This window comes from Coturnix japonica, chromosome 3 (assembly GCF_054131305.1).
Source record: "Coturnix japonica strain WE chromosome 3, WE-NBRP24, whole genome shotgun sequence".
In the NCBI taxonomy this organism is placed as follows: Eukaryota; Metazoa; Chordata; class Aves; order Galliformes; family Phasianidae; genus Coturnix; species Coturnix japonica.
In genome coordinates this window covers 65,361,293-65,380,921 of record NC_140665.1, presented here as the reverse complement: position 1 = coordinate 65,380,921, position 19,629 = coordinate 65,361,293, and the positions used below count along the sequence as shown (strand labels likewise).

Here is a 19,629-nt window from a genome sequence, read left to right as displayed (position 1 = left end):
GTTTTTAGCAACCAAGTGGATAAAAGCCAGTCCGGAATAGTACAGGCAGAAGTGGCCTGTCTTAGAAATCATAACTGTGACCTGCCGTAAACATTATGTGCTCTAGCACATGGATACACGACCACCACATTGCCACTGCATGCACTCACTGCAGTTTTTTCCCTCCCTGTTTTTTCTGTCCTGTTATCACAGCAGCTCTGCCAGAGGTTCTTCTGATTGAAACATCCCATGCTAGGCAGTAACAGTTTGTTCTCTAGTAGAAAAAGAGATAATCCAGTCTCTTTAACTGCAATGTAAAAAATAACCTCAAAAGATCATTTCAACTAATACTTTATACGATCTCAGAAAGAGAAGCCTCATAAGTAGAGAAAACAAAAAGAATGAAAGAAAAGAAGCTTCCTTTCTGCCTTTCATAAAGCCATGATGTAATAAAATTTCATAGAATCATAGACAAATCTTCAGGAACAGCTGGTGAGGCCATACAATTTATTAAGCTGCAAATTCTCTTCTTAATGACTTAATGACTATTCAACAGGACTATACTATACTATGCAATGCCTTTCCCTGCCAGATCAGAAGCTTTAATTCTGATCCATATCAGTGAGGTCTGACAGCTGCAATCACCTGAAGTCCTTTTGCCAGTGTACAAAGTGAATAAAACTAATGACTATAGTCCCAGAGAGAGCTGTCCTCAGTGCAGCACTAAATCATGATTTAACCCTCTCCTAGATAGGCCCTGTGAGGCAAAGTAATGAGCGGGCAAGGATGCATTAAAAAAAACATTCCCATAATTGCAGAGGAAAACTGTCATTATGAGCAATGCACTGGCATGCCAGCAAAGTTGATTTTAGCCCCAAGAAACAGACAGAGAAAAGAAAACTGGTAGTTATCGCTTCTTTCTTTCAGAGGACAATTATACATATAGTCGTTAGTATGGTGAAATTTTCCACTTATATTACTGCGTGAATCTGAACAAGACCTGAGGAGCCATAAAGAAGGTTGGGAACAACAGACATTTGTGGAAGCACTTTGCATTTGATCCTTCACCATTATAGAATGAGACTGTTTATTCTGCAACTCTATGAGATATATGTACACTATTCTGATCAAAAGACATTCTTTAGTCAGTATTTAACATTGTTGGAGATACTGGGAGTGGATGATATTTAGGTTTTATTGGTTGGTTGTTGTTTGTTTTTTTTTTTAATCTGTTTTTCTTCTGTATGTTTTTTAAACTGATGCTAAAGTTCTATGAACTGGCACATATGTGATACCAAAAACTTACTTAACAGTTTTCTGATTGCATCTGAAGAGTCAGCTCCTGGCATCAGCAAAAAGAAGAGCAACCCATATCAAAAAAGAAACCCTGGCACATCAGCATGTAACCACAGACAAATCTCATCTTGAATGTTTTTGTTCCTGTAAAACTGAGTTAGTATTCCTCACTGCCTTTGAGAAATAACACCAACAGCTTATAAAAAGGGGAAAATAAGAGCTGCAAGAATATTCCCATTGAGAATCTTTACAGAGAATTCTTACTTATTTTGTAAGGGAGTTAATTAAAACAGTGATGTGTCCATGGTTAATTATTGGATGTAAGAACTACCGCAGGAGTGAATATGAATGGTGGGAAAAAAAAGAGAAGGGAAAAATCTGTGAAGAACACTTTTAATCTTTTTTCCTTGTTGGTAAGATGTATTTAGTCATTTACTGTAGAAATCTATACTGTTTTTATTCACTGCTAACAATGCAATAACTTAAGACATAGAAGGCTGTAAAATAATCATTTTAACTCCTCTGCAGTTGTATAAAGCTCCCATATATCAAAATGGATTCTCTGTGTGAAAAACTTCCTCCTAATATCTAACCTAAACCTCCCCTGTCTCAGTTTAAAACCATCCCTCCTTGTCCTATCACTATCCACCCTTGTGAACAGTCTTTCCCCCTCCTGTTTATATGCTCCCTTCAAGTACTGTAAGACAACAATGAGGTCTTCCTGGAGCCTTCTATTTTCCAAGCTAAACAATCCTAGTTCCCTCAACGTTTCCTCATAGGAGAGGTGGTCCAGCCCTGTTATCACCTTAGTGGCCTTCCTCTGGACCTACTCTAATTGCTCCACATCCTTCCTGTACCCCAGGCTTGGAGATAGTACTCCAGATGGGGCCTCACAAGAGTTGAGTAGAGGAGGACAATCACTCCCTCTACCTGCCGGCCACCCCTTAGTTAATGCAGCCCAAAACACAGTTGGCCTTCTGGGCTGCAAGAGCACACTGCTGGCTCAATGAAGGTTCTGCAAAGCAGCATTTTAAGAAGTTCTTCAATTCTCTGCACACAAAATCTCACATTAGAAAGCCTGGGAATAACAAATCACAAGGCCTGTATGATGATCACAAAAAGAGAGAGACTGGAATTTTACTATTATCCATTCAAACTGTGTGGTCTGGTATTGTGTTAATCCTTCTTAAGAGCACTTCTGTACTCCTCCACCACAAACAACACTTCTATTGTTCTGCATTCTGCTGAATACAAACTCCCAACATCCTAAACTGTACAACAATGCTGTGTAGAATGTAAGAAGGGGAGAGAGCAACTTTGGACATTTAGGCCTCAAAACAGGAAAATTGCATTGCTTTCTTTGCCAATCAAGTTCAAATTAAATTACTACATCCCTCCTGCTTGGAATATGAAGATCTGGTTCCTACTCTATTCACCTCCAGACTTAGGGAATATCATGGTCTGTCAGAATTACTGGTACGGATTATTTGAGTGCATTGCTTCTGCTTAGGCTGGCTTCAAAAGTTCAAGATCATTTAAGGTCATTATGGGAAATCCTTCACTAATTGCTATTCTAGACATAACATCCTTCACAAGTACAAATTTTCACCTTAAAGTGGAGTGCAATATGGCTGCACTATAAATAATTTTCCAATATACTAGCTTCTGGCTTTAAAGAGATACAGAACCTTAAAACCTAAAGATCGTGTTTTGAGTTGCTTCCTCGCTGACCTGCAAGAAGAAAAGTTACTGGCAGATTAAAGCGGTGTTCATAGGAATCACATGCCATGGGTGTAAGAAGTTAAATTCACGTAGGCAAACTGCCAACGCTGCCACAGTTGTCACTGCGATTTTGTTGATGCCTGCCAGAGCAAGACTGTTGACTAGGTGCCAAAACCACAGCCATTACCAAAGCGCCAGAAAAGCCCTAAGCTAAAGACTTCAGACTCATCTTGGGGGTTTTGATGAAAAGTGAAACAGTCCAGAGTTTACTTTCCCCTTGGAAGAGGGTAGGTGGCCTGCTACACTGTAGCAAGTACTAAAACTCATGCACTTCCTTACATTCCCTCCTCTCTCACAGTACTTCTTAGTCTTCTTCCCCCCTGCAATATGAAACCACAAGGAGATAAAAATGAATAAAATTGAAACAAGCAATAATAAGCAACTTGTTTCCCCAAGTATTAATTCTATTTCCTCATCCCATGAGATCAAGACAGGAGTCAAACTCCATATGCTGTTAAAAACAAGCAAATAATCAAAACTCAATCAGTTCTGCAACAGGAAGAATTTTGTGTGTGTGTGTGTGTGCATAGATTCAGTGTAAAATAAATGCACTTTCCTCCTCTGGTATAAGAAACACAGCTGACCCAGCTACTGAATCAAAATTCAGTAGCTCTCCAAAACCAAGTGACCTCTCTGTACCTATTAGACAAGAGACTGTCTTCTTATTGCTTCTATCTATCCACACTGAAAAAAAAAGAGATAACGTCAGCTCTTGTACTGCTAAACAGGTTGAGCTTTCTACATTCTCTCATAGGACACTGCTTTCCTCTTCTGCCTTCTTTACTTCTCATTTTAATGAGAGCATTTAATGCTCATGAACGGACACTAACAGCAACAGCAAGATCCAGGAATAGCATGGGCAGGTGCTGTGCACAAATCTCTCCCACAGCTTTGTCAATCAATCTCCAGCCTGACTGCTCTTCTGTGTTTTATTTTCTTGAAACAGAGATTAATAACTGTGCCAAACTGTACAGTGAGAAGTTCCACTAGGAATTAGATTGTTTGGAGGCTAATTTTCCCTTATCAGTGATTCACAACTTGAAATCAGTGCTGCAGATGGGGCTGAAAGGCAGAACAACACAATGAACTTCTAATGAAAATCACTTCACTTGTAAAAACAATTTTGGCAAAAGAGACAATCACAGCCCCAAGAAAACAAATACCCTTTTAAATACTTGTCCTTCCAGGGAACAGCGTCTAAACAGCAAATGCTTTCAAAACACAAGAAATTGTGCTATGAATTTCATAGTTCTCTTGCAAGAGCTAATTCAAACTTTATTTGTCAACAGCAGCATATACATTTGGTTCACATCAAACTATGAGGACTGCTCTGAAAGTAATGCCTTCTATTTTGCTATGTTGGCTCATGATATTGGAGGCACATGGTGGCAGTATGGCAGTAGAGGACAAACCATCCTGCTAGTGCTGCATGACAGATGGCAGCAGAAGGGTGGTCTGATAAAACGGTATCTGACATGGAAGTGTATATGCTATTTGCTACTTAAAATGTGTATTTCACATAATATTTTTAGCCACAGTATTTGTTATGAAATCACAGCAGATGATATCAACAGATGACACCCATCACCCTTCCTCCGTCCACTGAAGCTGTCACTCCATCATAGAAGGCCACCAGATTGGTCAGGCAAGATCTGCCCTCAGTGAAGCCATGCTAGATGTCTCAAATCACCTCTTTATTTCATATGTGCCTTAACATAGTTTCTAGGAGGATCTTTAGGCCCAAGAGCCCTGTAGGGCTCAGAAGCTGAAGAAATCACTCACCTTCAGCAAAGCACAATTTTGTTAAACTTCCGTCTAAGGGTTTACAACCAGTTGGAAGGAGTTGCATTTATTACCTGAATTGTCTGGTAAACCGAAGGATCAAATCCTTTCACAGTCACCTCCCGAAAAACTCTTGGCTCCAGTTCCTCTTTAGTCAGATCACAGTGATATATAATACCTATAACAGAGTACAACTTTGTCAGCTTCAAGTAAGGGGCACTGTTAAAAGGACAGTAGTTAGGCATTGTGATGGAGTAATGAATGATATGGATAATTCAGCAGAGTGGAAAAAAAAGCTCCTGATAACTCTTTCAGTTAATACTTCTTAAAAAAAAAATACGTCTACATTTATTCTAAGAGGGATGCAAAGATTTTCTGCCCAAAGTTAGGATCAAAAGTGGATTAAACAAACTGGAAAAAAAGAAAATCTGTTGTTTTCGTGAAGTAAAAAAGCATTTATTGAGACTGATAAAACCGGAAGAAGTATAAAGCCCTCTTCAAAACATCTCCCCCAGAGCTACCTGACCAAGAATAACTATACCAAGAATTTTATTCAGGTCATTTTTCTCCTTACAATAAAATATTTTGACATTACAATTCAAACACAACCCTGGATAACAGAAAGAGCTGGGAACCCACTTGAGATAGCAGCAGAGTAGCAGAGATTACCTATGCGACTGAACAGAATTTGGTCTCCTACCATTTATTTTACACCCTGATCCTGAAGGTTTGAATGCAGCTACACTTTCTTGAAACACACCTGTGTTTTCCAAGTGATTTTGCAGGAGAAAAATCTCTGCCTTTGAGCAGTATAAAACCACTAGGCTTTAAGGATTATTATTGTTTTTCAGGGTGTAACAGAATTGCAGGGCTTCAGCAATCTAGACACAATGCAGAGGTGTTATTGGACAAGAAAAATTTTGTATATAGACTGTAAATCACCAGTCCTGTCATTCAATCCTGTTACACTTGAACAGGGACCATACAAAGTAAGATTTTCAGTAAAGTGGCTGAGACTATCAGTGCCTGCACACTGGTTAACATCCTAGAAAATCCTATAGTTCATACATACAGTACAGATATACATGATGTAGAAAACTACACTCACTGTTAATTATTCCGTTTTTCTAGTTCTAAAAAACCAATGAGTCTCTCTAGAATTGTTAAGCACGCATTAAAGTAAAGAACACTACAAGCTTAAGGCAATAAATGGTCCACAGAAATTTTCATGGCAATAAAATTAACCAGAGTAGACAATGCTTGATTGAAATACTGCTGTGTTGTGCATCTTTTAGGTAATTGCTTCTGGTTTCCTGAAAATACTGCAGAAGTTATGGCTATAAAAATTATACTGAAAAATGAAATAATGAGGACACATCTGATACAAGTTAATTGCCTCATTAAATCATTTTTATAGACCGTGGAAAATCAAAGATAGAGATTGGTGAAGGAACACAAGTGAAAACCAATACCTGAAAACTGATAAAGCTTTTTTCCATAACAGAGAATTAATGGGAGGAATAAAAGGAAGAATATTCTAACCTGCTGGGAAGTATTTTATTGAATTGTATTTGCCATATAGTGACTAGCAAGCCTAATGCAGGTGAAAATACAAATAAGCATTAGCGCAGCATTAAAGTAACGTGAAATCACAAAGGAAATCACAAAAGGTGGTCAAAGGCACACTGCTGTTATACACACATATAGCTGCTCAGAGTGGGCAGAATAAGCACATATTAGGAAACAAGCAGTCATGGATGGTATTTTGGTAATGGCTTGGCAGTTAATCTCCCAAACCATAGTCATCTCTAGTACAAGCCAGTCCTTTGTACTTTCTGAATGCAGATGACTCAAACATGTTCATTACTTAAGCAATGTGGACTTCCCAACTGGTAGATTCTGCAGCATGCAGCCCCTCCCCCAGGGAAAGGAAAACAATTTTATCTGCATTGTAGATGTATTTAGTACCTACTGAACAACAGAATAGAAGTCACCAGGAAAAAAAACCCAATATGCAGTAGGAAAAACAAACAAACACAAACAAAACACCTTACCTGGAGATAAAAATGAAGTAAACTGATAGAATATTTCACTATCCTTCTTCTGACCACTATAACCCACAATACTCCCAACCTCTAATGGGAAAGTCTTGAGATGTGCACCAGTAGCTAGATCATGAAGTTGTAGGACATTCTTCACATCATGCAGATAGCATAAAACAAGGAAGTTGGATCTCACACAAGCAACCCATTCTGAAGAGCATGGAAAAGAAAAAAACAAACATCATATATAAATTGACTGACATACACCACACCATTTTATATGTCACTTGACTTCTGAAACAAAAAACATGAACCCAAACATAAAGGATGACATTCTTTGGATATGTGCTCACCATGTTGCTTTAAGCTGATTTATGCAGATGCAGGTGGAAAGAATCGTTTAACTAAGAGTATTCCTCATTTTGGGCACTTATGGATCAACATTATTCTTAAATACCACAGATTTCAAAAAAATTCCACTGAGACCTTGTTTTAATTTTCATGCTTTTCCATAAGTATTACTGGCAAAAAAAATCATTATGATTTTGACTCAAAATAAACTAATAATAATGAAGAGATGCATTATCCTGTGTTGCACAGTAAGTATAGCACCTAGAAGGTAGCATCCATCCTGTTTTAATTGTCTCAGTATTCAGGAGACTATTCTTCAAGCAAGCTCTATTCAGAACTGTGAAATACTCAAACAGGCACACAGGAATCATGGACATGATTAATTAGTTTTGTTTGTAGCACTGGTGAGGCTGTGGTTCTTGTCCTCTTCCAACCACACATATGCCACTTTTCCCCTGATAAGTCAGACTGGAAATGAAAATCCTGGATAAGGCACCAGCATTATACAATGCCTTATCTTATCTACTGGAGCAAAACCAAAAAGGATGGACTCAAACGAGCAAGAAAAATCACGTTGGAATGACTGGGGCACGCTGCCAGTGTCAAAGCAGCAAGTGGGGAATTTAAAATGCCAGCACAGGAACAAAAGACAAAACAGAAGCAAGGAAACATTGGCACAATTTCCATCTTATTCTGTATTGTATTATTCACATTTTAACAGCTTCTTCTCTTTCCTCAAAGCCCTGTAAAAACAAATGACTTGAATTCATAGAGTTGTACTGAACACTGTCTTATAAAAACATAATTGAGCATTCAGGAGCCAGAACAGAAGTTCAATGACATATCATGTGCTCCTTCCATTAAAGATAACAAGCTCTTTCTGAACTCACTACTTTGCATAGCTTAGCTTCTTTAACAGCCTCTGCTTTCATGTGGAGTTTAGGTCTATCTTGATCCCCAAGAGCTTGAAAGCCATCAGTACCTAGAAGGTCTATAGCCTACACTTCTTTCAGCTTGATCCAAAAGAACTCAGCCATACAAATTTGTTACAGAAACAAGAAATAAAAGCTTTAATGCTCTTCCCTCTTTCCAAAGACCACCCCTGAAATAACTGTGTTTTTCTTTTTGTCCTTTTCCTCCAGACTTTTCAACTCCCTCACAAGCTTCTAGTCTAAATCTGGGAATTTTTGAACAGAAGTCCCAGAACATAACATACGGAACAACCTGCCAACATTTACATCTATAACTGGATCATTAATAAAAAAAATCCGAATTAAATCCCTCTAGTAACATCCTTCTGTTACAATGAGCTCCTGTGAACTCTGTATTCTCAGTAACATCTATGACAAATATGTCTCCGTTTACTCTTGACATTTCCTGGCAAAGTCTCACAAAATGGACTGAGACACTCTCAGATCAACCTCAATCATATTATATACGTCACTCTGCTTCAGCAAGGATACTCTTCATGAAATCCTTATTTTAAAATTTAAATTGTGATCAACCTTAATTCCTCACTAATCATTTAGCAAAGCATTGCAATTTAGTGGATGGTTTCATTAAAAGTCAAACTACATCAGATATTACTCTTTCCTTAAAAAATAAATAAATAAATAAGAAATTCATTTGCCCATAAGACTTCTTGCTTCCTGCTACTAAAGAACTTGCCTAGGAAGCAGCACTATTAACCTCATCATCAACTGGTTCATTTACAAATAAGACACTTTCACCAAGCTGAAGATATGAGAAGACAATGGGAAATGGTTTTAAAACTGTCTATGAGATTTCAGCAGCATATCCTTGTAATAACTGTTTTTGTGCCTTCATAACTGCCTCCAAAACTTACAATAATGGAACATACATAAATACATGCAAATCAAAACAGAATGAAATAACTGTAGCAAGCTTGAAAGAGCAGAAGAAAAGAAAGAGTAAGACTCAACATTTATATATATGACAAGCAAACAATGCTAAATTATTAACAAGAGTTATTTTTTGACTGCAAGCTCAGCCTGTTGCTCCCCTGCTCAGCACTGAGAACTGCAGGTACTGTTGAGTTTGTTGTGACAGCGGTAGCCTCTGACTTTGCCCATGTTTTGAGGAATGCACTCGAAATGCCTCTGCACTTCCTTGAAGCTTTTAAGACTGTACATGAACAAGCCTCAGATGTCTAAAAGTTCAGGCTGACACCACTGCTGTACACTCCCTTTACAGAAAACAAGCAGCAATAAACATCTGTAGGATATAGAACAAGTATTTTGGCTGCCCTGTTGAGTTTCTCTACAGATTCACATACTGAACAATAAACTAGTAAGAAGTTGCCTTTTCCAACCTGATCCTTTGGCTTAGGCATCAGAGATGAATGGAAACACCAGTAAATGCTACAAGCAGGTGTGAAGGAGTATCCTTGGTACTTTCCATTTCTCTCTGACAATGAAAATATCCATCCTGATGACTACATAGTCATAAGAAGAAATGAACAAGTTATTTTCTATACAACATGCTCATGTATCCACTCAACAAATAAGAATGTGTGTTAATTGGCTGTGAAAACTTTAGCTAGGAAATAGATTCCAGTCATTTTTGGATTCTTTGGTCATCACAGATGACAATCGGTGTTCACTGTCTCAGCAGATTAACAGATATGCACGTTGGTATCGAGCAAATGACCCATAACCATCCACTAAAAGACAGCTGCAGGTAGACTTGAAAGGAGAGCACTAGCAACTTGCAGAGTAAACCATGAATCATTTTGAAACATGTGAGGGCAAGCAAGTTCTCACAGCATCTGTCTTTCCTCTGAGACACCATCAGTGACAGACTGCCATGATTAAGCTAAGGGCAAGGCTCCAACCAACTTCAGCACAACAAGGATTTTATACTCTACATTCTCACAGTATGAGACAAACAAATGAGAGAGCAGGGGGGTGGGCAAAGCTCTTCTGAAGCTGCAAACATCAGGAACAATGCTTCCTTAAATAACCAATAGGCTTTAGTCATCTGTGATTGATACAGCTTTTCCATGGTAAAAATGGTAAACTGAGTTAAACAGACACACCAAAGCCCTACCCTGAGAAGCAGAATAAAACTGAAGTCAGGGACATGCATCTGGACATCCTCTACATCCCTGATTGAGGGACTGCACCTAGCTTGGCCAGATCTTAGCTCTTAGTTGCTAAGAAACATGACATCTAATCCACACAACATCTCACAGTAGGAACTTATCAATCTGGTCCCTTGCATTGCAGCCAAGTTCCTCCTCTCTGTCATGCTGGCGTGCCAGCCAGCCCCACAGGGTACCTCCTTGGGTAACAGACAGAACAGCTGCTCCTCAGACCATCCATGCAAGCTTCCACTTGCTTTACTTTGAACACAAAACTCTCCAGTGTGGAGTACGGGCACTTAGAAAGACAAGGCATGGTAAAGGAATGCACAAGTTTTCTGACAGCTGAGACAAACATGAAGGACTGTTCACGCCCATACACATTCTCTGCCATTCAGGATTATTAATTTTGTGATCTCAGCTCAGACTTTCTCTCCTGGTTCCACTACATCACCAAAAGACAACTATCACCAAATACACTTGATGATTCTGGATGTTTGTTCATTATCACTGCAGATTATTAAGCATTTCTGATTTAGAATGTTAGAGGTATGAGAGAAATCACTGCCTTCCTCCAGCACAAGCTAGCTAAAGGAAGGTAAGCATTATACCTGCCCTGAATTTAGGTGTGCAGATGTTTGCAAGGTACAGAAACATTGCTAGCTTTGCCCCTGCTTATTAAATGGTTGAGATTTGAGGCATGGAGATTGGAACCAAATGACCTTTAAAGTCCCTTCCAACCTAAGCCGTCCTGTCATTCCAGGATATCATTCTATTGTTTAAAGTCATTTACCTGATCTACAGTGTTCGGGAACACTGCTTACTTCTTAGCCCTCCTTACTCGGGAGATCTATTTTATTATTTTTTTTCATTGTCCCAACTACATGACAGGACGTAACTGCCACTTTTAAGCTGCCCTACTCCACAGGTACTGAGCACTTTGGGGGCAATTAGATAGTTTAATAACTTTTTGAGATCTACAACAACCTAAGTTGGTCTTATGACTGAAAACCACAGTCCAAGCATTTCTAATGACCACAGATGTTTGTCCAAGCATTTCTAATGACTGAGATGTCCTCAGGCTCTTCCTTAAATTCCATTTTAAAACAGATGTCATTTCTTTCTTCCCCTCAACTCAGAGAGAAGAGATCCAAATTCATCCCAAGTTTCCACAAAGTCCCTGTTGTAAAATGAGGTGTGTGATCAGCCTTAACGTCAAAGCCAATTAAAACAAAGTATATCTGGTAAAACTAAGTGATACCCATATTGTCTTGTAGGCAAGAATATTTGTTTCTTGGTTAAATCATATTTGCATGTTCCTTAAGAATGCAATATGACACTTTATGGAATTTCTTTTTTTAACACCGATGGACATTGGCAGGATTTCGTTGTTACTAATACTTAATTTAGTAATCATAGATAAAATTTATACGCATCTAGCAAGGGTTTTTGGAAACAGAATTCAAGTTAACTCACAGAAACGAAATCAGATTGTGTCAGAGTAAGAGTATTCAGTCAAGTATTTATATATCCAGTAAAAGTACAAAGAGATATTTGTGGCCTTGAGGATCACTGACTATAGTATTTATAAAGAAATTCTAAAACAACTGATAATATCTGAGTAAACAGCCTCCCTAACATACCTTGAAGTGGACAGGCAGCAGCACTCATTTACCTTTGAATCACTGCTGTCCTAGCTTTTGCTGAAGGCATTTCATTACATTGTCATATCTGAATCACACAAAATCAAATTCCCTAGACTGCAAGGCTTACACAAGGCAATGAATTATTAACTGCCTTCTGCTATAATTATGTCTTTCCAAACCAAATCTTGGAATGATTAAAACAAAATGACAGAGACTGGTTTGCTTGCTATCTTCAAGTGTGTTATTTTATTCAGGGCTACAATCTCCTAAAAATGGTAAAACTCCCTTATGTTGGAGCTGAACATGTAACACTAACTTGAAACTGTCTACCACAGAAAAGCAACTGAACAATTCATGTTCGTTTTATTGTAGCATTAACTCTATGATACACTTATAATTGACCTTGTAGGGATGCTTTCATTTGCTCATTTAATGCAATGCCATTATGCACCACCCTAAAGAGCTAGCAAAAAAACAAGAATATGATTGCTTTTTCTTGCTCCACATTCAAACACAGCAGAGGCATGATAATACACAATAGAGTCTTGAGAATCACTATGATAGTTTCATATGACAGATTACGTTTGCCTTCAAGTGTGTAAGAGCTGAATACCCGTTGTGTTTATAGTCTGAAGGCCAGTGCCCCCAGCAAACCCATTTATCTGGGCTTTTGATTCTCTAACTGCAGCATTTGTTATGTTTATATAGTCACGACTGCCGCATATAATCCATTAGAAGAACACTGCATACTTTACGCTGTTTTTTAATACATGTATGTGCACAAACATTCTATTTCAACACTTGCTATCTGTAAGTCTGTTCTTCAGCTTGGTCCCTTTCTATAAATTACTATTCCTCGTAATCTACATATGGTTTCACAGACAGTCAGCAAATTTTCTTGCGATGAGAAATCAAATGTGGAAGCAGTTTTTTAACCCGCATGCATCATTTATTTACTGTCTAGAACTGGAAAAGTACTTCTTTTAAAATCCAGACTGTTCATGATTCAGAGAGTTCACAATCTTGAGAAAAAGATTTGTCTCTTGCTAAGCCCTGCTCACTACTTCTGTGTATACCAAAAATCTTGCAAAACTCAGGCTCCAGTTGTTTGGCAACATCACTGTAGTTCTGGACATGCTTCATAGGTGCCTCATTTTCCCTCACAAATCTGTTACATTGGACAGATGGGACAGAGACTGCCCAGAGAGCATCTGGTCAACTGAAGAATATATCAAATACTATGTTGTAAACACTTTGGTCTCCATTTATGCCTGTCTGGGGTGCAGCAGAAATCAAACAGGAAACTGCAGAAATTGAGATTTCTAAGAGACCTTGGAAAGTGAGATCTTAATTGGAATTCAAAATAACAGCTGATTAGATTTGTCTTAGTAACAGACAGAAGTATATAGGATGGCATATACATATGTCTATCACATATACAGAGCATTTTACTCATTCTAAGAAACAGATCCCCACTGGAAAAGCAGCAGACAGTGAATTAGTGAATTTGTATAAAGAAGGATTAAAAAAAAGAAGTTGAATCTTTTTGTATAGCTGTAATTATGGTAGTTGGATAAATCATAATTAGATCCTGTACAGTCTGGAGACTAGACTACATGAATGTACACAAAGCATCTGTCAAATAATAGCTCAGGGGAAGTTTTTCTTTATTATCTGAAACTAATTTAAGTACAATGTTTTAATATCATTTTCCCCAAAACAGGATAAAAAAGCTTCCCAGTGTTGAACTTTAGTTCAGAAAATGTATCACAATATATCTTGAAAAACCAAACACTTCTACACTCCAAGAATTCCATGCACTTTGACTGTCTTGAGGATTTTTTCCACTGCTCTCTACTCCACTTATCACTATCTCCGACCAGGTCTGCTCATAGTGTGGTACACCCTTACTGTGCTTGTTCTTTTCCTTCTTTCTGCTAACAAAGCCCCATTTGCTGCGATTTCCAACTGTCTAATAAGCATTTACTACATTAACACAAAGCAGGAAAATATCTACCCACCATTTCCTACAAAAACAGAATTAAAACAAGGACAGATGAAGTGACTCCTTTATGGCCACACAGGATGCTAGAGAGAGAGAGGGGAATGGAATCTGGACCTCTCAAGTATTAAGCAAAACTTAATTGCAAGCAAACACACGAAATCCTAAACTAAGTTTGAAAACAGTAAAACAGTAAGGTCTGTACAAGGTCATCCAACTGACTAATGACTGTATTAGTTTAAGAAAAACAGAACAGGGAGACTTTTACATGACAAACTCTTACCTAAGACATCTTTTTTGTGTTCAGGGATGAGAACTTTCCATTTGGACTCCTCTGGGTCACTGAAGTCAATGTTGATTAATTGATAATTTGGAGAATGACGGTTTGTCTTGAAAGTGAATATTGTTCCTTCGTTGGTGACATACTCATACTCAGCCTCAAAGTTATCTATCAGCTTCACCCACTGAAGAATTCCTGCAAGATTAAACATGTAAAGTGAATTCCTCAACTTCTGAAATAAAGCTTCCTTACACTCAAGAGCAAGGGCTTCCTCACAATTACTTTCTTTCTCCAGTAACAACAGCAGTCAAAAGGGGTACTGTTATGGGAAGGGCTTGATATGCCTAGCACAGTCTTAATATTGAATAACCTAGAGTTGGGACAGAAATAATCTGCTACTTAATCACATCTTACTTTTTTGCATCAGGTTCAGAGGCCAGTGGAAAGAAAAAGAATACATCAGAGATGATCAACATGCTTGTTACATCTGCAACTCAACCTATCAACCAAACATATTATTACAGGCATGCAATAAGTAAGAGTCCTTACTGATGAGAGAAACTGAAACTTTTCTGTTTGTAAATAACAATTGTCAATTTTCTACCTCATCCTTAAAACTAAAGGTTGTTTCTATATTCAAACAAGATCCCAAACTGTGCATAAATGTGATCATGTAAGTTCATAACACAGTATTTCCTTCAATAAATCAGCACAACAATATTAATAGTTGCTCAGGATAATAAAATTAGGACACAGCTGAGCTATAATTGTTGTAAGTTTAAGAAAAGTTAACTAAGGAAGCAGTGAGATGGCATTTTAAACTCATTAAATACAGTAAGAGTACAGTCAGGTCTAGTATGTTCATAAAGCTTGTATCACCCACTTAATTGCCAATTTAGTTTAAGGAAAACTGCCCCGTCTCTTTCTCTCTCCATCAAAGTGAGGGATTAGTCAGTTAAATTTTACTTTTTATACTACTGTAATATAAACTTCCCAGGTAATCTTGTCAGCTTAGTATTTGAGTGAGCATTTGAAATCTTTATTCTTCACTGGGGCCCAAACTTCCATTTCTCTCAAGAGATCTCATGCTGAAGACAAATCTTGCTAAGCCCCCAAAGTTCCATGGAAAAAAATATGCCTTAAAGTCCAGTAAAAGCAGAATATCTGTCCTACATCTAACTCTAATATATACCAGTGAAACTGTTTTATGATCTCAATTCACACATACAACAGTTTCACAAGATAAAAATTTAATTGCAGTATAACGCTATAAAAATACTGGCACATTTGAATTTCAGTATCTGACAGAATGAAATCATCCTCCTAAGGAAGAACGAGACTTCATAAAAAGGAATCCCAAGACTGTTGAAAAAAATCCATTTTTTTTAATGGTAAATGCACACAGTAACTGTAAACTGCACAGTCAAAACAAAAACAAAAAAGAAAGGAAACGGTGGAAAAAAAAGGACAATATCATTACATTAGCAATTTATGCTGCTGCCTTGCAACTCATTTATCCAGTCCCAATAGAACAGTCCCTACACAATGAGAGAGCTGATACTCTCTCTACAAAGATACACTAAGTTGTTATTACAAAAAAAGTTAAAGTAAAATAAAAAAAATCAAGAGCATTCATCTTGTTAAAGTGAATATTATATAGTCCTTTGAAGACGAATACTGCAGGTGAATTACCCCCAAACCACTGTCTCACCGAAGTGGTTAATTACATCAATATCTGGCTTGAGTTAAGAACCAGTAACAAGGCAGCTACAAGCAGTTGAGAAGGACGGTTACATCAGGTACATCTGTTACTGCTACTTGCTGTAGTTAATCAGAGAGAGAAAGACACCCAGCCATAGAAGGTGCATCTGTATTGCATGCTGCAGCTGACCTAGACAGAGCTTGCAACTGATAGGGATGCCCCAGCATTGCCTTATATCAGTCTGTTTTGTTTTTTCTTTCAGGCTAGGAACAACAACTGGCTGACCAGCACAGCCACTTCCCAGCTTTAATAAGGCTGAAAACTGACTAGGGGTGGGGGAATATGTTTTTTGGCTCAACCCCTTCTGTCTGCTGATGCCCAGGTCTCCCTAGTGCCAGCCCAAATGGACGGGCAGCCCCTGCAGCTATGCCATTATGGAGGAGCACCCCAGCGAGCAGCATGACCACGTGACCAGGTGCTGGGTTGATTCAGCATCTCTTGAAGAGTTGTTCTTCACTCTGCTCTTCCTAGCCCACTTTTTTGTTTTGCTTATCTGCCTTAGAAGCGCTACAAAATAAGCTCCTCTCTTTTGTTGCCTGACCAAGCATGCAGACAGAAGAGCACCAGTATGCACAAGGCAGCAGCAAAGAGAAGCAGAAGAGGAGGAACATTTTTCATGATTAATGAGCCATAGGAGAAGTCTGACTGAACCAAAACTGCACACTCCTTTATCTCCCTCCTCCAGCAGCAGGCCTCCACTTTCATGCTTGGTTTGCCATTTGCCTGAGTGAACACTGTAGCAGATTAAATTAGTTAACCTAGAAGAACGTTCACCTGTTTTACAGGGTTTTCCTTTCCCTGACAGAATAGCGAGAGTCATCGCCTAATCACAGGTTGAGAGAGGAGATGCTGATTGACTTAAAGCGAGGGGCCAGCACTAGGTAATCTGTGGGCATGAAAACACGGGTAGAGCCAGACAAAGGAGTTGGCTGTCTCAGACTGCTCTCTCCAGTACCCAAAGCACCAAGGGGAACAGACAAAGCAGATTTCTATTGAAAACAGCACATTACACCGGGAGGGAAGTTTGTTTAAAGGAACATAATTTGAAATGCAAAGTACACCTTGTCAAAGGTTCTGTCTGTGTCAGGAATGCATCTACAAGTCCGTCTAGATGGGGAGACATGGGCATTCAGATTTAAGCTAAGTGTAACCAGATTAAGTGCAACTATTCTGTTTCTCCAAGCATCTGTTGTTTATATGGGTAGCTACTCAGTACTATGAGAGGTATTCCGCATGTAGAGTTCACTAGGCATGAATTTAGGAAGATTGTATAGTAACTGATCAAACACTCAAAATGAAGGTGAACCATGTACTGTGGACCTTAAGCACCTATTGTCATAGTTTTATGATCATCAGTATTGCACATCATTACATCATGTAGCATACTGGTTATTTATGGGCCAAGCCAGCCCATAAACTGTCGACACCTATGGAACATTCTTTATACATGGGTAACAGAACAGGTTTTACAGCAACTGAATGAGTAAGGCTGAGAGCTGGTATCATAAGAATCATCAACAGAAGAGGATGTTCCAGAGATCAGAGGTAACCAAAAAAGCATTCCAGCATGAAGTACAGATAGGAAAGTGTGTCTGACCATGGAGGACCCACGTTATAACTACACTAGAAGGAAAAAGAAAGAATACACAAGAATACATAGGATAATACAAGACCTCCCAAGTCCTTTCTCTCAACACTGTTGCCACAAGTTCCAACCCCAAAGGAAAATCTGAGAAAGTCTGTGAAGAAACTAGTGAACAAGAAGCTCTAATAAACAAACAAACAAGCCAGAATTTGTATGTCTTAGTGAAGGGTATAAAGCTATGGAAATAGAGATGAACTACATGGTTTCTTTAAGACAAGGCAATGGTGGAGTACTACTCAGGGGTGGCTCACAGTCTTTCCAGGAGCTAGACAAGACACTGGAAACAACCATTCAATACAGGTAGGAAGCATGATGAAATCTAAAAAGTTTTCCTGCAGAATAACCAATGAAAGTGCCTTAATTGGAGCTGCAGTGCCCAAATCTTCCATCAGAGCAAGGATGATGGACCTGCTATGGGCCGTAGGCCGCAGTCAGATCTCTGTACAATGGTTATGTGATCAGCACACTCATTCTTACCAAACAGTGAAAGATACATGCACACCTTTCCACTATATGGCTGGATGAACATTCACCTGCTGATTATATCCACAACCAAAAGCAAACACATGCATATATCTAGTTAGCTAAACAGTTTTTCCTCGCCCTTGAAATACTTTGACAAAAGGTCACCAAGGCCAATAAGCGGAAGGCTGCTTACGCTGATCTAAAGGCAGCTGAAGGATCCCTGTTTCAATCTCCAGAACAAGATCTTTATTAAGACCTGCAAGTTTTACTAGCAATCTGTTGAGAATAAATCTCTGAGGAGATCCACTAAGAAGTTTTTGCAGTCCAGGCTCCCTCACCCTCAGCATCAAAGTCACTGAAGACTCAAAATTTAATCCACATAAGTATGTGATGAGATATGACATGTAGGAAAAGCATGAGGTTAAAATTGTTGGTATTTCCTACATCCTGCTATAACTTAATCATTGTTTCTGCCAGTCCTTCTTCTGAAGTGCATTGCTGAAAAGCTATAGACAGTTTGGCATACATGTTTTGTATGTCCACCATCAAATGCAACTGTTGCATTACAGTTGCAACTCTGGGAAAGGGATTTATAGCCTTTACGTGATGGTCAGTAAAAGCTGTGCCCCATGGCAGGAAAACATAATCCTACAGAGCTGACCCACCTTCAGCAACAATTAGAGCAAAAATAACAAAACGTACAGATTTTCAAAGAAAATTTTCAGATCAGTGAGATCAAAAAGAAAACCACGTCAGAAAGCAGCACAGATTCAGCCCTCAGCAGGACACAGCAAAACATTCGCTGGTCTGCTGAGGGCTCTCTATGATGAAGCAGCTTTGTGGCTGACTGATGAAAAGTACAGGGGAAGGAAAAGCTAATTTGAACAAACTGTGATTATAACAGCAAGAATGATCACAGAGAGCCTGCCGTTAGCCCTCTTTGAGAAAGACAGAGTGCTGGAGAGTCACTGTTCATCAGCTTGCAAATGTTCTCAATAATTCCTTCCGTATTTCATGGTTCACAGAAAGGCCAAACAATCCATTTGTGGCAAATAACCTCCTCACTATGCTGGCTGAAGACAGTGCTTTTACTTATCAGCTAATGGCAGTTTTTCATCCGATGTTGGAAGAAGTTATGAGTAAGAAAAACTCTCATTCAACCTTCTTCATATATTCCAGCAGCCAAAGTGATCAGGTAAAGCTATAAAATAAAAAGCTATAAAGCTGGTCAGCATTTAAACAGCTCTTCTTCCAAGCTCAGGATCAGCGCATCCCTGTGTGCAAGAAATCGAGTAAGGGTGGCAGGAGACCTGTATGGATGAGCAAGGAGCTCATGCACAAACTCAGAGGGAAGAAGAAGGTCCATGAAATGTAGAAAAAGGGTCTGACCACTTGGGAAGTGTATAGAAATGTTGTCAGGGCCTGCAGGGATGCAACAAGGAAGGTGACGGAGCACTGGAACAGGTTGCCCAGGGGGGTTGCAGAAGAGTCTCC

At 38.8% G+C, this 19,629-nt stretch overlaps 1 protein-coding gene across 1 annotated transcript in view; it reads right to left on the bottom strand.

The window, feature by feature from the left end:
* The window catches only part of PREP (prolyl endopeptidase), an 84,356-nt gene that overhangs the window by 25,203 nt on the left and 39,524 nt on the right, over positions 1-19,629 (bottom strand). Inside the window, exons 8-10 of the mRNA XM_085543681.1 lie at positions 14,267-14,458; positions 6,894-7,091; positions 4,914-5,017 (exon numbers count right to left, since the gene is read on the bottom strand). Of these exons, the coding sequence (XP_085399807.1) occupies positions 4,914-5,017; positions 6,894-7,091; positions 14,267-14,458 (494 nt within the window). The remainder of the gene's footprint in view (positions 1-4,913; positions 5,018-6,893; positions 7,092-14,266; positions 14,459-19,629) is intronic.